General features: G+C 44.0%; 1 protein-coding gene across 1 annotated transcript in view; it reads right to left on the bottom strand.

The window, feature by feature from the left end:
• Window positions 1–24,535, bottom strand: part of LOC124000062 (ras-related protein Rab-26-like) — a 92,109-nt gene extending 67,574 nt beyond the window's left edge. Inside the window, exons 1-2 of the mRNA XM_046306168.1 lie at window positions 23,611–24,535; window positions 20,043–20,153 (exon numbers count right to left, since the gene is read on the bottom strand). Coding sequence (XP_046162124.1) covers window positions 20,043–20,153; window positions 23,611–23,805 — 306 coding nt within the window. The 5' untranslated portion in view covers window positions 23,806–24,535. The remainder of the gene's footprint in view (window positions 1–20,042; window positions 20,154–23,610) is intronic.
• Between the last annotated feature and the right edge of the window lie 1,258 nt (window positions 24,536–25,793).

The raw sequence follows: 25,793 nt of genomic DNA on the forward strand, positions 1-25,793 counted from the left end.
TGCTGCTTCTGATAGGAGGGACCATGCTCTGCTGCTTCTGATAGGAGGGACCATGCTCTGCTGCTGCTGCTTTAAAGTTGCACTATGCAGAAATCTAAAAAATGTGAATAGTTCGCCTAATTTCAGTTTATGTAGAGAATCATTGTACCATCTAAACCACCGTAGAACATATTTTCCATAACCAAAAATATTGTACTTTCAGCTGGTGTACAAAATGAAAGTAAAAGACACAAAAACAAAATGTAAGAGCAGGAAGCATAGAAATAGCACAAATAGAACATATATAATACCACTCACACTTGCTTTCAATGAAAATTACAGATCTAACACACATTTATTTATGAATTTGGTTGGGTCGCCCAAAAAGTGACAGATATTTACAATAAAATGATATTATTCAACTCCTAACTTAATGTGTTCATTGGGTGGAGTTGTATATTACACTTGTTTTTCAGCCATGTGGATATCAACCACAACCACAAACTGCCTCAATAGGTTGTGTTTCCATGACAACACAACACCATTGAGCGGTTATATAGAGGCCTACTGAGTGGCTCAATTCTCTTATCTTACTGACGACCTCAGCAACAAACTTCAGAGTGAAATAATCTGTTGTTCTAGAACTTTGTAAAGACTGAAGCTGTCATAGCTCCAGGATCTCCTCTGGAAGTTCATCATCTCTGCTGTTCTGCAATCTTCTTAATTCTACAGGAGCATAATGTAGCATCATTATATTGTATTATTTCCATGTCTTCTTCTACAGGACCATAATGTAGCAGTGTGATATTACCATTCATACTGATGCACCACAATAGAGAATAACTCTGACAAACTTGCTGCTAAGTCGGTCCAAAGCAAAAAGCAGGACTTACATCCTATTATGCTGAATGATGATGGTGATGGTAATGACGATGGTGATGATGATGGCGATGAGGATGACGATGATACAGCTAATTTTCCCGTCTCGAGTGAAGCACAAACAGAAGCTGTCTCGAGACAACTCTTATTTTCCGATTGTGCATGTGTTAAAAAAGCCCCAACTAATCTAAATCCAATTCCCAAGAATAAACATTACTGTAACTCTGAGAAGTGATTAAGACTGGGTCTATCATTTCACAAACCCTCAAACAAGTGAGAGGATAATAGAGAAAACACAGGCACGCAAACACAGAATATCTTCTAGCTGAAGGATGGGGCTGGGCTTACAAGGAACACACACTCCCAGCTTTGTGTCCTCCTGTGAGAGAGCTGACAGCGGTGCCAGTGAAGAACTCCTCTATGACGGAAATATCAAACCAGAGAGGAACTTCAGTAAGCCTCGGATAAATCAGTCTATTTCACTGCCTGGCTGGTTTTCATGATGGTTAAATCAGTCTATTTCACTGCCTGGCTGGTTTTCATGATGGTTAAATCAATCTATTTCACTGCCTGGCTGGTTTTCATGATGGTTAAATCAATCTATTTCACTGCCTGGCTGGTTTTCATGATGGTTAAATCAATCTATTTCACTGCCTGGCTGGTTTTCATGATGGTTAAATCAATCTATTTCACTGCCTGGCTGGTTTTCATGTTGGTTAAATCAATCTATTTCACTGCCTGGCTGGTTTTCATGTTGGTTAAATCAGTCACTGCCTGGCTGGTTTTCATGTTGGTTAAATCAGTCACTGCCTGGCTGGTTTTCATGTTGGTTAAATCAGTCACTGCCTGGCTGGTTTTCATGTTGGTTAAATCAGTCACTGCCTGGCTGGTTTTCATGATGGTTAAATCAGTCTATTTCACTGCCTGGCTGGTTTTCATGTTGGTTAAATCAGTCACTGCCTGGCTGGTTTTCATGATGGTTAAATCAGTCTATTTCACTGCCTGGCTGGTTTTCATGATGGTTAAATCAATCTATTTCACTGCCTGGCTGGTTTTCATGTTGGTTAAATCAATCTATTTCACTGCCTGGCTGGTTTTCATGATGGTTAAATCAATCTATTTCACTGCCTGGCTGGTTTTCATGTTGGTTAAATCAATCTATTTCACTGCCTGGCTGGTTTTCATGTTGGTTAAATCAGTCACTGCCTGGCTGGTTTTCACTGGTTAAATCCTGGCTGGTTTTCATGTTGGTTAAATCAGTCACTGCCTGGCTGGTTTTCATGATGGTTAAATCAATCTATTTCACTGCCTGGCTGGTTTTCATGTTGGTTAAATCAGTCACTGCCTGGCTGGTTTTCATGATGGTTAAATCAATCTATTTCACTGCCTGGCTGGTTTTCATGTTGGTTAAATCAGTCACTGCCTGGCTGGTTTTCATGATGGTTAAATCAGTCACTGCCTGGCTGGTTTTCATGTTGGTTAAATCAGTCACTGCCTGGCTGGTTTTCATGTTGGTTAAATCAGTCACTGCCTGGCTGGTTTTCATGTTGGTTAAATCAGTCACTGCCTGGCTGGTTTTCATGATGGTTAAATCAATCTATTTCACTGCCTGGCTGGTTTTCATGTTGGTTAAATCAATCTATTTCACTGCCTGGCTGGTTTTCATGATGGTTAAATCAGTCACTGCCTGGCTGGTTTTCATGATGGTTAAATCAATCTATTTCACTGCCTGGCTGGTTTTCATGTTGGTTAAATCAGTCACTGCCTGGCTGGTTTTCATGATGGTTAAATCAATCTATTTCACTGCCTGGCTGGTTTTCATGTTGGTTAAATCAGTCACTGCCTGGCTGGTTTTCATGATGGTTAAATCCGTCACTGCCTGGCTGGTTTTCATGATGGTTAAATCAGTCACTGCCTGGCTGGTTTTCATGATGGTTAAATCAGTCACTGCCTGGCTGGTTTTCATGATGGTTAAATCAGTCACTGCCTGGCTGGTTTTCATGTTGGTTAAATCAGTCACTGCCTGGCTGGTTTTCATGATGGTTAAATCAGTCACTGCCTGGCTGGTTTTCATGATGGTTAAATCAGTCACTGCCTGGCTGGTTTTCATGTTGGTTAAATCAGTCACTGCCTGGCTGGTTTTCATGATGGTTAAATCAGTCTATTTCACTGCCTGGCTGGTTTTCATGATGGTTAAATCAGTCTACTTCACTGCCTGGCTGGTTTTCATGATGGTTAAATCAGTCTACTTCACTGCCTGGCTGGTTTTCATGATGGTTAAATCAGTCACTGCCCGCCTAAATCACTGCCTGCCTGCTTCTTATCATCCTCTCACATGTTGAAAGCTGCAGTCCAGTTATTTTCTCCTCTGGTTTTCTACCTAGTTTTCTTTTTACACACCTCACAAGACACACCTCACAAGACACACCTCTCTTAGAATAATTGAAAGACAGTGGAGCCGCTTCTTCCTGAGCTTTCTAAGGCTGGGATTCAATCCGTAGTGCAGCATCCTGGGACAGACAAAAATGCTACTTTTAAAATGCATTTTCTTGGGAGATGGCGTTCATGGTAAACGATGTTCATGTCAATATAGAACTGATTTAGATTAAACCCATTCCTAAGATTCTGATTGTGTATACAATTCAATCCTAGAAATCGGTGGAGAAGGGCCTGTATCAGGGAGGTGACCTGGAACCCGATGGTCACTGACAGATCTCTAGAGTTCCTCTGTGGTGAGGGGAGAAACTTACAGAAGGACAACCATCTCTGCAGCACTCCACCAATCAGGCCTTTATGGTAGAGTGGCCAGACAGAAGCCACTCCTCAGTAAAAGGCACATGACAGCCCACTAGGAGTTTACCAAAAGTCACCTAAAGGACTCTGACCATGAGAAACAAGATTCTCTGGTCTGATGAAACCAAGATTGAACTATTTGGCCTGAATGCCAAGTGTCACGTCTGGCTAACACCTGGCACCATCCCTAGGGTGAAGCATGGTGGCAGCATGTTATTCAGAGGTAGGGACAGGGAGACTAAGGTTCGAGGGAAATATGAATGGAGCAAAGTACAGAGAGATTCTTGATGAAAACCTACTCCAGAGCGCTCAGGACCTCAGCCTGGGACGAAGGTTCACCTTCCAACAGGACAATGACCCTAAGCACACAGCCAAGACAACACAGGAGTGGCTTCGGGACAAGTCTCTAAATGTCCTTGAGTGTTCTAGCCAGAGCCCGGACTTGAACACGATCGAACATCTGAAGAATCCTGAACATAGCCGTGCAGCAATGCTCTCCAGCCAACCTGACAGAGCTTGAGAGGATCTGCAGAGAAGAATGGGAGAAACTCTACAGGTGTATTTGTAGTGTCATATCCAAGAAGACTGACACATTGTACCGGTACCCCCTGTATATAGCACCGCTATTGTTACTTACTGCTGCTCTTTAATTATTTGTTATTCTTCCTCGCTCTCTCTCTGGTTGTCCTTCTTAGGTATTTTCAGAAAACTGCATTGTTGGTTACGGGCTTGTAAGTAAGCATTTCAATGTGTTGGGTTCTGAGAATATGAAATATACTTATGTCATTGAGGCAGAGAGAGTAAGGTATAACGTTTACATTATGTCAGGATATGTTATTGTTAGCCATCAGGGATCCTATGGGAGGAGAAGAGACAGTCTGGTACCAGTCACCATGACAGCCTTGAGTTGGGGAGGAGTGAGCACTTTGGGGCAGAGGTCAGGTCAGATGAAGTGAGGAAGAACAGATATCACTATGGTTCTGTCTAGCAACAGAGATGCATTGGCTGTTCAGAAGTGTAGGAGGAGACTCAGCCTAGGAGAAAGGGTTAAATATCAGTGCTTGTGTGAACAACGATCGATCGTGCATTCGGAAAGTATTCAGGCCTCTTGATGGATAGATAAGATAGGGATGTGGCCGTGGTTTGTAATATAAATCAAGCAGTCAGGCTTTCAGTCACTAATCGATTGAACATTACAATGGGCAATAACGAGTGACCTACAGTAAGTGACTTTCAGTGTGGTATGATCGTTGGTGCCAGACACGCCGATTCCAGTATATCAGAAATGGCCTCCTGGACTTTTCACGTATGACAGTGTGTAGTGTTTACTGAGAATGGTGCGACAAACATAAAACATTTAGTCAGTGGCTATCCTGTGGCCGAAAACAGCTTGTTGATGAGAGGTCGAAGGAGAATGTCAAGAATGGTGCAGGCTAACGGGCCACAGACAGACAAATAACGGCGCGGTACAACAGTGGTGTGCAGAACGGCATCTCGGAAACACACAACTCGATGGTCTTTGTCACAGACGGGCTATTGCTGCAGACAACCACACCGGGTTCCACTCCTACCAGCTAAAAACAAGAAGCGGGCCACCAACACTGGATAATTGAGGTGTGGAAAAACATTGCCTAGTCCGATGAATCCCAGTTCCTGTTGCGTCATGCTGATGGCAGAGTCAGGATTTGGCGTGAGCATCATGAGTCCATGGCCCCATCCCGGTGGGGAATGTTTTCCTGGCACACATTAGGCAACTTGATAGAAATTGAGCAACATGTCCATGCTCTGAAGAATTCAGGCTGTTCTGGAGCAAAGGTGGGTTCGAACCAGTACTAGCTGGGTGTACCTAATAAAACGACCACTGGGTGTAATGTAATGGCCTTTGTAGGGACTTTGTGAGGTGTTGTATAATGCACACTGACGTAATATAGTAGAGTAATGTAGTACTACTCATGAGAAAGAGTTAAACCGGTTTGATGACCTGTTGCAGATTGGGTTGGGTACGGATTTCTTTAGTGCCGTGGTTCTTTGTTCCTCAGATACAGGCCCTTGTTTTGTTGTTGTTTTTTATCCCACTTTTCACATTGAATCACAGCTGAAATGCATGTGTGATTTCCGTTAGCAGTCTCGCACCCACACATGCACGTAGGTACGCAGGCTGGGGTACTTGCACGCACGCACACACGTCCTCCTCCCCTCCACAGACTGGGTCTCCAATGACACATTATTTGCCATATAGTGCACTACTTCTGATCAGATACCCTACCCTTATGTAGTGCACTTAGAGATAGGTTGTCATTTGTCGTTAGCCCAATTGTTTGAGGTCAGAAAGAAAGTGTGGATGCCTGGTCAGTGTCTCCCAACAATACAGGTAGACCAGAGAAGTCACATCCCTGATTGGCAGATGAGTGGAAACTCTGATTAGAAGCATCTGTTGTTCATCGGTTGTTCTTTACAAATGCTGTTTTGAATTCAAAGAAAATTGTACCTAAATGCTGAAGGCTATAAAGCCAAAACGTCTGTTCACACTTTTTCAAAATCAAATAACGGTGTAAGCTTTATGCGACATCTGAGTGCTAACCCATTACACCTTTTTGAGTGTCTCACAACACCCATGATATGACCTCTGACCTCAAGCTATATTGCCTGAATGACTTACATTGTTTGACTAACTCTTTGCAGTTATGGCTGCTTGTACATTTCTCTTCAGTCAACCTTGAGATGAGTGTGTTTCTGTAATGACTCAAGTGGATGCTAGTCATCTCCAAGATGGAGTTCATTGTTCTGATGATGATGACGAGGGAGAAAGGAAGGGAATCGATCAATCGTAAACACAGTGAATGCCATGGTCTTTGTTTGATGTGCAGTTTTTATTCCATCGGTCTATTATACCGTACAGTATGAAGCCAATGTCTCTATATTTTGCTATGACTCATTCACAATATTTCTTCACAGCCCATTTAGGTTCAGATGTAGGATCACTCGGGCTCCCGAGTGGGGCAGCGGTCTAAGGCACTGCATCTCAGTGCTAGAGGTGTCACTTCAGACACCCTTTGTTCAAATCCAGACTGTATCACAACCAGCTGTGATTGAGAGTCCCATAGGGTGGCACACAATTGGCCCAGCAATGTCCAAGTTTGGACAGTGTTGGCTGTCATTGTAAATAATGTGTTCTTAAGTTCTTAACTGACTTGTCTAGTTAAATAAAAGGTTAAATGTCAAAATAAAGAAATATTTGAGCCACTTTGCTACAGCAGGAAAATAACCATGCAGCAACAGGAAATGTTCATTATTATGTGGATTATGGACATTTGTGTAGGGGTTGATACATTTTTCTTAAGGCAAAATCAAGTCTGACAAAGTGGAAATTCAACAACAGAAGCCAATTTTAAACCTTGAATACACTACAAGTTAAAAATGTCCTGCATTGCAGTTCTCCTGCAACAGGCTGATCAAATTAAAAGCCTAGATCTGTACAACACAAGGTTAGGGTGTGTTCTAACTACAGTCTGAAATGTTATTGTCCCTCTCTTCTGTTTTCAACATTTCTCTGCAGTCCATTTACCTACTGAGCCGTCATCAATAGTAATCCCAAATCTCCCACAGGTGCCAAAGAAGCATTACTAGGCCCTATAGCCACAATAACACAGCCCTGGGCCTTGGTGACACAGCACATCGAGGTCCAATGTTTTCCTTACATTTACAAATCAAGGGTCAAACGAAGAGGCAATTTCTGCATCAGTCTTTAAAGCAAAAGTGATACACAAACGAGCTTGGACAACTGTTAAAGCTACTTCATGACAACTGTTGATGTAAAAAAATGGCTTTATAAATAAATTGCATTGATTGACAGAAATCTGGCAAGGAAGAGAACAAGCTGTAGATGATCTACATTTTTCTGTCTAAAGTTCAGAGGAAGTCACTCTTCTGTCTTCAAAACACAACAACTCCACTGGTGAATAGGCTCCATGTCCTCTACGGTGTCCATGTTAGGACAGCCCTAGTCTAGGCACAACTTTGTTCAATCTAGAAGTTGTGATGAGACCGAGGCTATCCTAATATGGACAGCGTACTCTAACCCCTCACAGAGTACATGTAGCGTAAACTAACAACCTCATCTCCATCACATCCTACCTGATCAAAGGAGAGAGATGACCAAAGGTAAGAGATGAAATGTAAGTTGGGCTTTGAAAACCCTCTCTCTCAACTATCTATTTCTGCTCAGATGCAATCAGACAAGGTAACATGCTGTGTATGTAAGAGCTCTTGTTTATGTTCTGAAGCTGTGGCGCTCCTTATAATGTTGTGAGTGTGTGTGGGTGTTTTGGAGTGTTTTTTTTTAGTTTGTCTACATTAGAGAGAGAAAGTTTGTCTGTTGATTACAGTATTTGTGTGTGTGTGTCGTGAGTGTTGATTGCATGTTTACAGTATGCGTGTGTGAGCGCGGTGGAGTGTTTGTAGTCTGATGCTCTCTGATTACCGCGCATGGCAGTGCTATAGATTAGACCAGCCTAGACAGCTGCTCCAAACATAAGACTGGCTCAGTGGCTCAGTGATCTGCTCCCTCCATAATACTGGCTCAGTGGCTCAGCGATCTGCTCCCTCCATAAGACTGGCTCAGTGGCTCAGTGATCTGCTCCCTCCATAATACTGGCTCAGTGGCTCAGTGATCCGCTCCCTCCATAAGACTGGCTCAGTGGCTCAGCGATCTGCTCCCTCCATAAGACTGGCTCAGTGATCTGCTCCCTCCATAAGACTGGCTCAGTGGCTCAGCGATCTGCTCCCTCCATAATACTGGCTCAGTGGCTCAGCGATCTGCTCCCTCCATAAGACTGGCTCAGTGGTTCAGCGATCTGCTCCCTCCATAAGACTGGCTCAGTGGCTCAGCGATCTGCTCCCTCCATAAGACTGGCTCAGTGGTTCAGTTAATGAGACAGCATGCCACATCACTGGCTTCTCCCTTTGGTCTCTTCTCCTCAACCTCTACAGACTGAGTGACACACACCCAAACCTTTTGCACAGTTCTCCACATAAACACACACACACACCACCTCCTTCTCTAACCTGGGAAGGCTGCTTACAGATGCCGTATCTTAATTTGAGCCAGTTTCACACAGCAGGAAAATAATCCTGCAGCAACAGGAAATGTGAATTGGATTGTGGATTATAATTAATGGAAATGTTTTATAAGGGTTGATGAAAAAAAAGAGAAAATCAAGGCTGACATTTTCAATCAGAAATTATAAACTTCAGAAGCCTTTTTAAATCTCTAATATATAAAGTTAGCATTTCAGGAAGATGAAATTAAGAGTCGGCATCTGTACAGTTCACTATAATTAAAAGACGTTCACCCAGACAGAATCAGTTGCATTCATATCTCTACAACCACATTTAGAAACTTGGGTAACACTGTCGTTGAAGATCACAGGTATTTAAAGTCCCTGGGTATAATGCTTTATGATGACATAACATTCTAAGACCTGTCATAAGCAAGCATGAGCGAGTGTTGTGACCTGGCTATTTCTTACAAAAAAAGTATGTTTTAGTGCCAGCAACTGTGTTCAACAGTTATTCATAAGTTGTAGCTACTGTATAGCAGCTTCTCAAAGAGGTTTGTCTCGTTAAGGCTAATGGACAGACTACGAAAACATAAATGCTACAGTAGATCTGTCATGATACGTGAGATAACAAGCAGCATCAGTTCCGGTTCTTGGGTTTTTCGTCCCTGGTTATTTGGACAAATCACAATTTCACAGGTGTTAGCATCTTTCGAATTTCGTAAGGGGAGGGGACATCTGGCCCATAGACTTGCCCACAACGTGCAAAGAGAGAGTGTGGAGCGCTTCATTCCGGTTCCCATCCTCCTTTCTCTTAAGTATGCACCCAGAACTTACTCCTGCATCTGACCAATTACACAAGACTTTAATTCTGGGTTAACCGAGATAAGTTTAAGGCAGAAAAAGAGAAACATTAAACATTCACTAGACTAGAAAGCAGTGATGGAGGAGACACTGTAGAGGAGTTCAGAGCCCTTGTGTAGTAGAAGAAGAATCCTCCAATCAGCACATCACCCTTTGATCAAGGTTAATACACCAGGGACGCCAGAGGGAGTGGGTCTCTCTCACGCACCCTCTGTTAACATGCAGACGATGTGGCCTGGGGACAGGTGCAGAGCGGGGGAGGGGAACAGTGGTTGAAGGTCAGGCACAGCTCAGTGTGACTTTGGGATGGGGAGAAAGAAGGGGGAGGGAAAGAAAGATGAGGAGGAGAGAAACGCACTCTCACTCCTCATATCTGACCCACCCCGCAGAGGCCAATGTCTCATTTTTAAAGCATCCGGCTGCGAGGTGAAATGGCACGACTGTTTTTCTATTTTCCACCAAACTGCATATCAATAAGGTGAGAAATGACGTCTTGTGTTGGGCCAAAATGTACTGTGTCCTTAGAAAGTGAATGGGAAAATAAGGAAGACACTTCTGTAGTGTATGTGTGAGAGTGTTTATGGGGGTGATCGATTGAGTGACCCGGGAGAGGAGGAATCATTAGAGGATGAGTAGTAGGAAGAGGAAGGCTAACTGTGAGCGTGACATTTAGACTGACCCTGCAGGTGCAAAGCAATACTCATGGGGATAGAGACAGACACACAAAACCTCTCACATACACTAGCCTAGTACACTAGCCTAGTACACTAGCCTAGTACACTAGCCTAGTACACTAGCCTAGTGCACTCACCTACAAGTCAACATTCCACAGATCCTGTCACAATTAATTCCAGCAGAATGACCTAAAAATATATCCTAAACATACATGTTTGGCATATGAAAAGGAGTTGCACCTGGTAAAGAGTAGAATGAGAACACAGACAGGTCTGGTTCCCATGGCTACTAAACATACACTCCAATATAATAACAGCTGCAACTTCCCTGTCAGAATGTGCTAAGCTCAGTTCGGTCTGATCTGAACAAGGGGAGAAAGGAGGGAGGAGAGATCGATTCTACACAACACGCCCTCTGCTCATCCACTTCGTACTCTGAAGCCCCGAGGTGCCGGGGAACAGGGCCCCTGATGATCTATCGCAGGAGCCACTTGGTAGATCAACACATCTGATACTTGAGTATGTTCCAATTCTGCAAAGTATTGCAACATTCAAGAATCACAGGAACATGATATACCGATCCTATAAACTGCACAGAAGGCACCAGATACCCTCACAGATGTCAGTCAGTCCATATCTTTGTCTGTTAGTCAGTATCTCACTCGACAAGTTACTAAATCAGACCCGGGAAACGCTAACAGTAACAAACTTTGAGACACCCAGAACACACTGCAAAACCTAGCATCTATAGTGGCCATGGTGTCCTAGATCACAGAGACCCCCACCTCACTTAGACTGTAGAAAGAGTCGATGGCAAAGATAACCCTTTATCCACCTCTATGGCTGGTCTCTGTAGGGCAGCCATTTTTCCATAGATCCCCAGGACACCTGCAGCAGTGTAAAATACCAGCCCTACAGTCCATCACTAAGACAACGCTTCTCTGTGACTCCTCCAGTGTTTAAAAGCTCCACTGACAGATATAATGGACGGCTGCAGGCACTAAAAGTTGTTTGTGACCGCTAAAGTAGTATTAATTAGCTGACACTGGAGTGCCGTAGTGCCTGCAACTGTTCGGATAAAACAAAACGTTTCCCTGTGGTAAGTGTTTTTTTCTTCTGGGTTTGTTAGGGCCAACAGGTCAGAGGCATTACCTATAAGGGCCCAGAGTTGTTCCTGGTCAGGAACAACTCAGAGCCATAGATTGACCTATAGGTGGGGTAGTCTAAGGACAAGCAGCTAGACGTATCACTTCTAGCCTCCTTGTCCAAGATGGAGGAGCCAATGCCAGGAGGATAATGGCATTGATGTCAACCATCAGGGTTGCATTCATTCGGCACCAAACAGATGTAAAAGGATTGACACAGGGGGACTACCCAGACTTGTCCAATAAGAAAATAGTTTTCATTTTCCCACTACAAAACGTTTTCCATTGTATGCCCTAATGAACACGATCCAGGTAATCTATCCCCAAGGGGGAGAGGGAGGGCAATAGTTATCCTATGGGAAACTTGCTGATAGCTTCTTTATTGAGGAAGAATATACTTACTACCATTGTGATATGTGGTTGTCTCACCTAACTTTTTTAAGATGAATACACTAACTGTAAGTGGCTCTGGATAAGAGTGTCTTTTTATTTTATTTCACCTTAATTTAACCAGGTAGGACAGTTGAGAATAAGTTCTCATTTACAACTGCGACATGGCCAAGATAAAGCAAAGCAGTGTGACACAAACACAGAGTTACACATGGAGTAAACAAATGTATAGTCAATAACACAATAGAAAGGTCTATCTATATACAGTGAATGCAAATGTAGTAAGATTAGGGAGGTAAGGCAATAAATAGGCCATAGTAGCAAAATAATTACAATTTAGCAATTAAACACTGGAGTCATAGATGTGCAAGTAGAGATACTGAGGTGCAAAGGTGCAAAAAAACAATATGGGGATGAGGTAGTTGGGTGGACTATTTACAGATGGCTATGTACAGGTGCAATGATCGGAAAGCTGCTCTGACAGCTTACGCTTAAAGTTAGTGAGGGAGATGTGAGTGAGGGAGATATGAGTCTCCAGCTTCAGTGATTTTTGCAATTCATTCCAGTCATTGGCAGCAGAGAACTGGGAGGAAAGGTGGCCAAAAAAGGAATTGCCTTTGGGGGTGAAATATACCTGCTGAAGCGTTTGCTGCGGATGGGTGCTGCTATGGTGACCAGTGAGCTGAGATAAGGCGGGGCTTTCCCCAAAAAAGACTTATAGATGACCTGGAGCCAGTGGGTTTGGCGACAAATATGAAGCGAGGGCCAGCCAACGAGAGCATACAGGTCGCAGTGGTGGGTAGTAATGGTGGGCTTTGGTGACAAAATGGATGGCACTGTGATAGACTGCATACAATTTGCTGAGTAGTGTTGGAGGCTATTTTGTAAATGATGTCGCCGAAGTCAAGGATCGGTAGATTAGTCAGTTTTACGAGGTTGTTTGGCAGCATGAGTGAAGGATGCTTTCTTGCGAAATGGGAAGCCGATTTTAGATTTAATTTTGGATTAGAGATGCTTAATGTGAGTCTGGAAGGAGAGTTTACATTCTAACCAGACACCTAGGTATTTGTAGTTGTCCACACATTGTAAGTCAGAACTGTCCAGAGTAGTGATGCTAGACGGGCGGGCAGGGATCGGTTGAAGAGCATGCATTTAGTTTAACTTGCATTTAAGAGCAGTTGGAGGCCACGGAAGGAGAGTTGCTAAATGACTAACATGTAAATGTATGACCTGTCACCACAGACAGACCACAGATCATTAGAAATGCCACGCATGTCGATATAGACTGACCTATTACACACAAGCTCAGAAAGGCTGGGATCAGGGGAAGGGATGACAGCCACCGAGGTCAACAGTGGCCTTGCACTCTCATCAGAGATGGTGATGAACACACATGCATCGACAGACGCTCGCTCACTCCCTCACACACAGGTGTACATAAATACAACAGTTGTCAATAGAAAGACATTCATGCACTCAACCAAGGAGAGACCATAACAAATTAATTTGGACACTGGACATGACAACAGTTGAAGAGACATATGGTGACAGTCTACGGACAAGAGAGGTCAAACTCCTGACATACCCAGCAGGACCTGAATGAGAACAAGGACAGAGCTATCAGTAGTCTAATCAAGGGGACTTGGTGATTGGGAACGTTTCTTGTGGACCGCCACTAACACTGTTCTCTGTGAAGACTATCAAAACGCCTATAGGGATGCATAACAAGAAACACCACCGGGGTTGTCTCAGAATAGGAACGCTGTTCTAGGACTAGTTTAGCCTTTTAGGTCATAATGAATATGATTACAAGGACAGGAGGGGATCTGTTCCTAGATCAGCGTGCCTTCTCTGGATACGGGCCCAGAACCTCAGCTTTGATCTCAGATCCACATGAGCTTCCATCAATTCCACTGATACCTTTTAACCAACCGACTTTATACATGATGAAACAGAACATTTGTCTCGTCCCGAAAGGCATAAATCTAGGCTGTGTCCCTATGGGCCCCGGTGAAAGGTAATGCACTGAATAGGGAACAGGGTGTCATTTGGGACGTAGCTGTATAATGCCAGGAGATGTCACTCAGGGAGGGAAAGACAGATTTATGCAGTTAGAAGCTGACTTTCCCCAACAGGATCCGACTAGCGTCTGTACGTTTGAATGAGAGCAGTAGGATTGAGAGAGTTTACTTCTACACAGGAGAAGAGGTGAGGTAGATTATACAAAGAAATGGGGAGGTAGGGAGGGAGAGCGAGAGAGTCTGACGCTCGACAACAAATCAGTAATAAACATAGAGCCCATCAGAAGAGGTTGTTATTTGGCTTAGAAAGAGAAGAGGGGAGAAGGAGAAGAGGAGGGAAACAGGATATTGCTCTATACAATCTGCTCTCCACCTCTCCCTAGTCTTTTCATGCTCTCATCCTTCCTTTCCCTCAATGCCTTTTAAGAGGACGTACGCACCCACCGCTGTTGGTTGGTCTCCAATGGGGACATTTCCTTGACCCATTATGGTTGTCATGGGAATATTGGTTGTTAAGGGAATGATCAACTCCTCTCTCTCAAGTTGGAGACATGTAAGGGTAAATGCTAATGTTGATAGTATTCGGTGCACTGAGTGCAGACCTGGGTTGAACATTTTAAATGTGTTGTTTTCTTTGAAATATTTTAGGTGCGCTTGATTTAGCTTACCTGAAAGGACTGTTTTATTGGTTCCATTATACCAGACAAACTAAATCAAATGCTAAAGTATTTCAAATAAAACATGCTATTTCTATCCTAGTTTGCACTAAACAAATACCAGTTAGACCAAGCCAAATTGATCAAATTCGGCAAGATGGTATAGTTTCTCTCTGCTGTAATGAGTTGCCATGGGATTTACTGCTGTTGATGAGATACTGTAGGATTCCATTTCCCCACCAGTATCTTTGGGGAGTCAACAACAGTGACACCGTCTTCCACTCCTCCTCACACATATTATTCTCAGCAATGTGATATATAAATATCCAAAGCGCAATCTGGAGAATAACTAAAGTGACGTGACTATGTTTCAACTCTCAGACAATGATGGATGAGAACAATCACAATGTGAGGAGAACAGTGAGTGAGTGTGTGTGTGTGTGTGTGCAGCACATTGATAGGTTGAAACGTTGATTGCTTGTATCTGTTGGTAACAGAGTTGATGAGCCTGACTGGAGCGTCTGACAGTCTAATACATATTGTTCACATCTGGACCAACTCAGAGTCTGTCCATAAAGTGATTGATTGACGTGCTTTGGTGAGACAACAGACTAACTGAACTCTGAGTCAGTGAGTCACTGACTCAGTGAGTCAGTGAGTGAGTGAGTGAGTGAGTGAGTGAGTGAGTGAGTGAGTGAGTGAGTGAGTGAGTGAGCCTCAGATGCATACACAATGACTTCGCTTCCTCCAATTTCTCTCATTGGAATATTGCACCTTCGCTTGCACATGCTGACTAATAAATCACGTGGATATTGGAGACGCATCATAAAGTGCCTAGAATCAGGTCAAATCTGGACACATTATGCATCAAGCATTCTTCATAATAACAAGGGCTTGAAACCAGAAACCAGTTCTAACCTCGCTGCAAAAACATTGCCCAGCAACCACAGTTGAGACTAAATATGGAGTAGAAGAGTCCACCCCCCTCACTCCCTCACTCTTAATTATATGAACGACAATCATTGAAATGTTGTCTTTCCTACTGAAAATGTGCCAGGCAGCTGCAGTCACTGCCTCTCTCTTTCCCGTCAATAACAGATTTGTGTATGTTCCTCTTATTAATGGAGTATGCAGATTATATAAGAAATTAATGAATAAAATAAATAAAAACAATGAATTCACTGCATCAATCAGTATTCCTCTCTTATGTAACCAAACCAAAACCCTCCTGGGAGCGTATGCCTGTTCCTAAACCAATAGGAAATAGGAGCTGAAACAAAGCTTACATAACCACAACAAAAATCTACCAACATTTTAATGCATGTTGGACATTAATCAACATTCTGCTCTTAAAGAGGCAGAACACAGAGTATACCAAACATTAGGAACACCTTCCTAATATTGAGGTGCACCATCCTGGACATGAACCCAGCCCTGACACTGGAGAGGCAACAGTTACATAATGGAGGGATAAAGGGAGAGTCAGGGAGGTAGGAAAGAGAAAAGGGAAATATAGAATGGGGAGAGGGTGAGACAGAGAGAGAGAGAGAGAGAGAGAGAGAGCTGTTGATACCCACATAGCTGAACAACTAGTTCAATATACATCTGCGTGATCAACTAAAACCCCCAGTGTCTACAGCTACACCTTGATGAGACATGTTATCCCTGTCCAGAAACAACCCGAGCTATGAGGAAGAACATAGTTCCACCCAATGAACAAATGAAGTCAGGAGACAGCACAGGAGTTGAATAATAACAGCATTTATTATTCATAATAATGGAAAAACAATTGATTTTGGTGTCAGTTCCACCACCTATAAAACATTCCACCTCAGTCAGCCCTATACAGCATGCTTACATCTACCTTTCAAGTGTTTTGACAAGTGGTGGGCAATCTTACCCTGCAGGGTCCAGTGTGGGTCCAGACCATGAAGCGTATCCATCACCAATCATCTAATTGCTGACAACTATTTGCTGCTCTCAGATTCACAAACATGTAAGATACGGTTTAGGCCAATAGAGTCAATGATCAACTCGGGCTTTTCTTTTTAAAGCAGCAGCAGCAGCAGAGTATAGTCCCTCCTATTAGAAGCATTGAAGCAGCTCACCTAACGGGTTCAGCTGAAAACATAAGGCCATTACTCTGCAGGAAGTTGTCAGGGTACAAGTTGTGTGTCAAGTCGAAGGCAACAAAGGAGGTAAAGATCAGCTGCGTTAAACCAGCCATGATGAACAATAGTCCAATGAAGTTAATCACTTCGGCTTCAGACGGATTCCTCTTGATGCAGTTAGTGCACTTTGATCTGTAGAGGAAGAACATCAGCCCTAAAAATAATATCAGCCCGAGCATAAAGGAGAAGGAGGAGAAGGATAAAATCAGTTTCCATCTGTACTGCAGAAGGTCTAACATTCCTAAAGCACATGCCCAGGTCACCATGGAGATTATCCATCCTATGATCCCCGTGGTGATGGCCGCGACCTCTGTTCCACTTGTATACAGAGTTCTGCTAAGTATGGCCCCTCCAATCAGGAGAAAGGCTGCAGCCCCCCAGCCGAAGTAGAGCGCTCCCCCCAGTTCCCTCTTCTCTCCGGTCAACTCATTGGAGGAGTCGCTGAGGATTGCCCTGGCCTTCCAGGAGACAGGAATGAGGATGAGAAATCCGGCCAGGATGAAGAATATCCCTGTTATAATGATCAACTTGGATATCTTGCCCTTAATGTAGTTGGTGGTCTTGTGCCCGACCATGGTGACCATGACTCCCAGAAACCCCAGGATAATAGCCATGATGGTCATGGCTCTGGTGGCCTGCAGGTTGGAGCTCCATGCGGAGCTTGGCATGGAGTCGTAGACCTCACACTGAATGTGGCTTGTGCTCCTCTTCACACAGCTCATCCACAGGCCGTCCCAGACCACCTCCGTGGTGACAAGTTTAGCTGCTGTGAAGGTTGGCTCCATCCAAGTGGGGAGTGCACACACTAAAATGGTGGTGATTAATCCTATGACTCCCAGGACGATGCCCACAATCTCCATGCCCATCGACATACTGGGTCCCTGGGTACATTTCTCTACACCTGCCCGTCCTGGAGGAATAAGGATGTGACTCAACAAAGACATTTCAAAACAGCAGAGATGTTGAACTTCCAGAGGAGATCCTGGAGCTATGACAACTGAAGTCTTTACAAAGTTCTAGAACAGCAGATTATTTCACTCTGAAGTTTGTTGCGGAGTTCTTCTGTAAGATAAGACAACTGAACCACTCAGTAGGCCTCTATATAACCGCTCAATACTGTGATGTCACTACAGATTTGGGTCAGTATGTGGTTGAACTAGTGCAATGTACCGCTGTGTCTTCCTGGTCTATTTAAAAGTTACTGTTACATAGGAAAGTATTTCCACCAGTATATTTTACCAAAATGTCAGATTAATGTCTGTGTGTGTGCATGCATGCATGTTTGTTTGTCTGCGTGTGACTGTGGTGTTTTTATGATACAAAAGGAGACATATCCCTCCCTGAAAAAGCTATCTGATACACAATGCAAATGGCTACGAACGCCATTGAACTGTGAGATGAAGAAAGCATCAGAAGTCCATTTCACCAGGTCTCTGGGAGCTCAACTGAAAACATTTCAATAGCAGAAGTCTAAAGTCATTTACGCCCACAAACACACACTATGGGACCAGACACACACCTCCCATTCAGAGCCGCTGACCATGGACTGCTAACGGGAGGCTGAGAAATCATTTACGGGGTCTGTCATGATCCAGGCACTCCAGAGGCCAGAGCAATCAAGCACAGAGCAATCTCCTGGTCTGTGTCCGACATGGCACCCGATACCCTACATAGAGCACTACCCTACATAGAGCACTACCTTTAACCAGAGCCCTATGGGCAAAAGCAGTGTACTGTGTAGGGAATAGGGTGGCATTTGGGACGCAGCCCAACCCTTTCAGCCAATCGCAGCAAGGTAAACAGTTCTATGACTGCTATATCTAGGTTAATCCAGTATGAGAATCAACAAAAGCCACAACTGTGACCATTTTATGAGAAATAGTGAAACATAGAAATATAATTACTTGAATATCAGTTATATTCATTTAATTTCTTTGGTGTGAATCGTAAAGGTTTTACAAGCTGGATGAATCTAGTTGATGTTCCCTGCTGTAGAGGAACTGTTGTACTGTAACAAGAGGCCATGCAGAGGGGAGCCAGGGAGAACCTTCAGGGTAATAATGACAAAGGATTTGAAATATAATGGCAATGAAATACATTTGATTTAATAGGATTGAATGGGAAGGTTTTATGGTGTGAATCACAAAGCTTTTACAAGCTGGATGAGATCCAGTAGAGGAACGGTTTACCAAGAGGCCATGCAGAGGAGAGCCAGGGTGAACCTTGAGGGTGAAAACGTAATCACGAGGGTCTCACAGCGCAGCAACACAATTAAATAACCAATCAATATGACATGAGCAGACCAGGCAGTAAGCCTTTATGTTAGGAGTTCAGAGCCGCTGTGGCTAGTCAGATAATGCTACAGCATGTGTGTGACCCCTCTAAAGGAAAGGCTTTAAGGGCTATAGCTTGCACTAGCCTTGAGTCTATAGGGTCCGCAGTTAAACGTACTGAAAAGAGATGAACAAAAGCAGTGCAGTAGCATTACATCAAGAAGCCATACAGAAATAGAATGAAGGAGAAACCCACCAGGAACAACACGCACGCACACGCACAAATACAGGCACACATACACGACAACAGATACACACCACAGGAGGTTGGTGGCACCTTAATTGGGGAGGACAGGCTCGTGGTAATGGCTGGAACAGTATAGGTGGAATGGTATCAAATACTTCAAACATATCACTTCATTCCAGCCATTATCATCAGCTGTCCTCCCCTCAGCAGCCTCCACTGACACACACACAAACAACCCCCCCCTCCCCCCAGACTCATTGGAAATTACATTCCAGAACCCAGACTCATTGGAAATTACATTCCAGATCCCAGACTCATTGGAAATTACATTCCAGAACCCAGACTCATTGGGAATTACATTCCAGAACCCAGACTCATTGGGAATTACATTCCAGAACCCAGACTCATTGGGAATTACATTCCAGAACCCAGACTCATTGGAAATTACATTCCAGAACCCAGACTCATTGGAAATTACATTCCAGAACCCAGACTCATTGGAAATTACATTCCAGAACCCAGACTCATTGGAAATTACATTCCAGAACCCAGACTCATTCCTAGATGTATTTCTCTCTGCCCATGGGGGGGCCGTGGATTTGGCACAGGAGAGGAGATGCCAATCAGCAGGGGACGGTTCCTAAATGAAAGCATGTCAAACTAATTTAAGAATCGATAGGTCTTCCAGAGAGAGACTGGTATCCACAGAGGAAACACTTCCAGCCGCAGGGCTTAAAGACACAGGAAAAGCTCTGTTCTGGAAAAAATCTATTAAAAAGTTCAGCCAGGAATGGACCCATTTTATATACAAATATGAGGTATGAAGGACATTGGTTGAATGTTGCCCTTTTCATAGAAACATGTGTGTCCATGTATTATCCATCCCCACTCACCCTGAAGTCGATGCCCACAGTAGAGATGAAGCTTCCTGCCAGGAAGGCTCCGTCTTTGAAGCGCACCAGCAGACAGGTCTTCCCCACCCCGGAGTCTCCCACCAGCATCACCTACAGCACAGCAAAAGGGACAAACTGAATGAAAGGGGTTTTAACACACATCCCACAAAGGAAGGTAAACAGTAAGTGAACATTCCCTTTGTCTCAATGTAACAAGGACAAACTGAACATGACAGGTTCCAGCACACTTCCCCAGAGAGACAAAACAGTTCAATAGTCTTTCAGCACAACCCCCAATCTCCTCCCTCATAACGTCCCTGGTCACAACATATTGGTGTGTTCCAGCCGCGTTGTTCCAGCCGCGTTGTTCCAGCCGAGTTTTTACAGACGCGTTGTTCCAGCAGAGTTTTTACAGATGCGTTGTTCCATCCGAGTTGTTCCAGTCGAGTTTTTACAGACGCGTTCTTCCAGCCGAGTTTTTACAGGCGCGTTGTTCCAGCCGAGTTGTTCCAGTCGAGTTTTTACAGACGCGTTGTTCCAGCCGCGTTGTCCCAGCCAAGTTTTTACAGACGCGTTTTTACAGACGCGTTGTTCTAGCCGAGTTTACAGACGCGTTGTTCCAGCCGAGTTTTTACAGACATGTTGTTCCAGCCGAGTTGTTCCAGCCGAGTTGTTCCAGGGCTTAAACCTGTCGAGTTGTTCCAGACGAGTTGTTCCAGCCATACTCCAGATGAAGAATCACTATGTTCACTACAAGAGATATCAGACCTCTAGCCAACCATTATAACTCCATTCACTTATGTGACTTTGGGTCAGTCTCTTAACACAGGTAAACATCAGGAACACAAGTGGCCATAAGGAAGTCACCTAGACATTATTGCACATCTGGTCATTTGTTTTGTTCAGCATTATTATCAGATTCTCATTAAACCTTATGATAAATGGATTCAAGCGATCTCAACATGTTGGTGTTTGGCCAGTAGAGATGAGTGTGACTGGGCATCTGGAAATTAGGTTCTGATCTTCATTTTGGTCAGATAGCAATACTGAATTATGTGCCTGTGCGTGTGTGAGTGTCCTGCTGCACACATTCCCCTCTTTCTGGGGCCTAATGACATTATAGAGTTGATATGTTTAGTGTAATCAGTAGAGATCCAGCCAGGTCAGGTCAGGTTGATAAAATCTCAGTGGCATCGTCATTCCTCTAATCTTCTCTCCTGTTCCCACATCCTCTCTTATCCTTATCTACCCCTCTTCTCTCTTCCCCTCTCATCTCCTCCTCTGTTCTTTCATCCTCTCCTGTCTTTTACTCTCTGTCTCCCTCTCAAAACAGCAGTATTTTAAACAGACCCAGGCAGAGTGAACAGAGCAGGAAGTGAAGTACCCTGTTTTTCCTCTGTTAATCTTCTCCCAGACTATGCGCTGCTCTACAGAGTGTACGGTGAGTGACATATGGCAGCTGCCTCAGCACAGATCAGCTGTAATAAACCAGGCTCTCGCAAGCCGCCAGCCCCCGCACACAGCGGATCCAGTGGCGCACCGCAAATCAAACCCTTTTGTAGGGTGCAGGCTACATCTCATTCCTGGCCCAGTAAACTGACTGAGAAACGCTGTGGTTTCGCTCTCAGTGTCTATGAGCAGAGTTTCCCTCAGCACACAGCAAACTCAACTTCTCTCTGATGTTTGAGTCAGTGACTCGAAGGAAGAACATTGGTGTTAGGAGTTTTTCCCCCACACTGGTTTTAGCCGTTGTTTCAACTGATATTTCACCCAAAAACTGAACGCATCTTCATCATAGAGCACTTTCAGTACAGATCAAAAACTATCTTGTGACATGCACATTGTTTTGGGAATGTATTAACAGTGGAATAATGAACTAATTATCTAAATATAGTTTAAGTGAAGTGATCCTTTAAGGCTCTTGTTTTTGGGCTTGAATGATGAAATTAACAGCCTCCAGTTGGCATAATGCTTGTGAGCTCAACTGAGGTGAGCAATGTATGAAATGCTACAAATGAGCTCCACTGTGCGAGTATTTCTGGGTATTAGTCTCAAGGGTGCCAAATTGAATGACATTTTGTAAATCTGCAACTCTCTCCAGGGGTTGGGTTGTTGCTCTAGGCCTATCCTTTTCAAGAGCTGCCACATTTCTAACTGACTAAAACAAAGAAGTGTTGTGTGGTTGCGAGGCCGGTTGGACATTCCTGCCGTCTACATGCTCCCTCAAAACTGAACAAAAATATTAAAACGCAACAATTTCAATGATTTTAATGAGTTACAGTTCATATAAGGAAATCAGTCAGTTGAAATACATTTCATTAGGCCCTAATCGGATGGGGCCACAGTGTCTCCTGACCCCTCCTGGCTCAGCCTCCAGTATTTATACTGCAGCAGTTTGTGTGTCGGGGGGCTAGGGTCAGTTTGTTATATCTGGAGTACTTCTCCTGTCTTATCCGGTGTCCTGTGTGAATTTAATTATGCTCTCTCTAATTCTCTCTCTCTCTCGGAGGACCTGAGCCCTAGGACCATGCCTCAGGACTACCTGGCATGATGACTCCTTGCTGTCCCCAGTCCACCTGGCCATGCTGCTGCTCCAGTTTCAACTGTTCTGCCTGCGGCTATGGAATCCTGACCTGTTTACCGGACGTGCTACCTGTCCCAGACTTGCTGTTTTCAACTCTCTAGAGACAGCATGAGTGGTAGAGATACTCTTAATAATCGGCTATGAAAAGCCAACTGACATTTACTCCTGAGGTGCTGACTTGCTGCACCCTCGACAACTACTGTGATTATTATTATTTGACCATGCTGGTCATTTATGAACATCTTGGCCAATGTCTGTTATAATCTCCACCCGGCACAGCCAGAAGAGGACATGTGTAGCCCATCAACCTGTCATGTGTAGCCCATCAACCTGCCATGTGTAGCCCATCAACCTGTCATGTGTAGCCCATCAACCTGTCATGTGTAGCCCATCAACCTGTCATGTGTAGCCCATCAACCTGTCATGTGTAGCCCATCAACCTGTCATGTGTAGCCCATCAACCTGTCATGTGTAGCCCATCAACCTGTCATGTGTAGCCCATCAACCTGTCATGTGTAGCCCATCAACCTGTCATGTGTAGCCCATCAACCTGTCATGTGTAGCCCATCAACCTGTCATGTGTAGCCCATCAACCTGTCATGTGTAGCCCATCAACCTGTCATGCGTAGCCCATCAACCTGTCATGCGTAGCCCATCAACCTGTCATGCGTAGCTCATCAACCTGTCATGCGTAGCCCATCAACCTGTCATGCGTAGCCCATCAACCTGTCATGCGTAGCCCATCAACCTGTCATGCGTAGCCCATCAACCTGTCATGCGTAGCCCATCAACCTGTCATGCGTAGCCCATCAACCTGTCATGCGTAGCCCATCAACCTGTCATGCGTAGCCCATCAACATATATATGTTGTTGAATAATAATAGCCTAATAAACTAGCAATTTACTGAGATAAAATAATAAAGTGACCTAGTGTTATTGTTTACAAATAATGGCTATCATAGCATAATGCTCAGGTGCATTTACCTTGTATGCGATGTCATAAAACTCGCTGCTGTTGCTGAGTGAGGGTCTGCTCGGATGAACCATACCGTTCGCCTGCACCACGCTCCCCGTCCCTGCGGTGCTCTTCCCAGTTTCCCCCTTCTGGTTTCCGGTGGGGATGCCTGTCGTCGGGCTGCTGTTGGCGTTTTTGCCCTTACCCGCCTTTTTGCGGGACATTGTTTTCACTCCAAACAGTTTATAGTTTTTGAGAAAGTGTGACGTCTGAGAGAGTGGCGCGAAATATTTGAGCGCTCGCGGACGATAAACAAGATTAATTATTGTTTTTTTGCTTTAGAAGTTGTGCAGTGGGACTGAAATAAAACACATCTCCGGTTTCACCTGCACGTTGAAATCATGGCAAGCGACACTTTTCTCATGTCACAATACAACGAGTGAACGGTTCGAATGGCGTCTTCTCTCTGTAGAGCAGAAACCACACTGCTAAACTACCTCCCGAAACACAGGTGAACTGCGCTGTTGTCCTTGTTCCGGTCCCTCCTGCTTTTGCATTGCCAATGGTGAGACTGGGATTTCAGAAGACTTTTTCCCAATAGCCACAGGCAGCCGGCGTTTCAAGCAACGCACTAACAAACTCCACCTTTCGAGCGTGTGCGGTGAGCGAGAAGATAAGCGAAGTTTCGAGCGCTGCTGGACAACATTTCGCGGGTTGCTTGTAGGAATTCTGAAACACTTTCAAAGGAACACTGCATTTTAACAGCCATTCAGCACCATGGAAAGCGCCCGCTGCCCTTTCAAATAAATCCACCGGCTATCTGGAAAGTGGAGCACTGCTGAGCTGTTTAGACTAAAACAGTATCCGTTTCTGAAAACAAACAATTATTATTAATTATCTTTCAAACTCATAGTTTTTCCTGGTATGCGCCCGTTAAGTGGCCAATTGTTGTTATGAGTCAGTAAAGTAGACCTACCAGTTCTTGGGATGACAAGAGTAATACTTTTAAAATGTTCATCAAGAATCAATCAGTTAACTATGCACACATGCGCTTATGCCAGTGAGTGAACAATCATTATTGTTCTTGTTGTTCTGGGCTATCGAGGCGCGTTACCACAGCCACAAAGTCAAATTGGCTATAGGCCTATCGTAAAAATTGTATTTTTGTATTTTTGGTCTTAATTAAAGGTTCGGGTTAGGTTTAAAATCAGATTTTAAGAAGATACTTTTAGAAATCGGCGAGGTATGGTCATAATTATGACTTTATGGCTGTGGTAACTACCAGCTGGCCTTACAGTTCTTGAATGGAAAGGAACTTGCTTTAACACTGCACATGCGCAGCACGGTGATCTAATCTCGAAGTGATTCAAAGTTCATTAGTCTATGGCTATTCAACATGAATGCATATGTAAATTCACACGTCAACGTGGTACCCATTATGTTAATAACCAACACAACTTTTTGAATAAGCAGACACACATTTCACAATTATTTTCTTTACTCAAAAACCAAGATAACGTAATCCACAGAACTAAATTCATCCCGAATAGGAGAATTTAATTAGTGCTCAACGTTTACCTGCACACCAGCCATGCGTAACACCCCAGCCATCCTACAATCTAAACTTGATGCCCTCAATCTCACTCAAATTATCAATGAACCTACCAGGTACCCACCCAAAGCCTTAAACACGGGCACCCTCATAGATATCATCCTAACCAACTTCCCCTCTAAATACACCTCTGCTGTCTTCAACCAAGATCTCAGCGATCACTGCCTCATTGCCTGCATTCGTAATGGGTCAGCGGTCAAACGACCTCCAGTCATCACTGTAAAACGCTCCCTGAAACACTTCAGCGAGCAGGCCTTTCTAATCGACCTGGCCGGGGTATCCTGGAAGGATATTGATCTCATCCCGTCAGTAGAGGATGCCTGGATATTTTTTTTAAATGCCTTCCTAACCATCTTAAATAAACATGCCCCATTCAAGAAATTTAGAACCAGGAACAGATATAGCCCTTGGTTCTCCCCAGACCTGACTGCCCTTAACCAACACAAAAACATCCTATGGCATTCTGCATTAGCATCGAACAGCCCCCGTGATATGCAGCTATTCAGGGAAGCTAGAAACCATTATACACAGGCAGTTAGAAAAGCCAAGGCTAGCTTTTTCAAGCAGAAATTTGCTTCCTGCAACACTAACTCAAAAAGT

This window comes from Oncorhynchus gorbuscha, linkage group LG16 (genome assembly GCF_021184085.1).
Source record: "Oncorhynchus gorbuscha isolate QuinsamMale2020 ecotype Even-year linkage group LG16, OgorEven_v1.0, whole genome shotgun sequence".
NCBI lineage: Eukaryota > Metazoa > Chordata > Actinopteri > Salmoniformes > Salmonidae > Oncorhynchus > Oncorhynchus gorbuscha.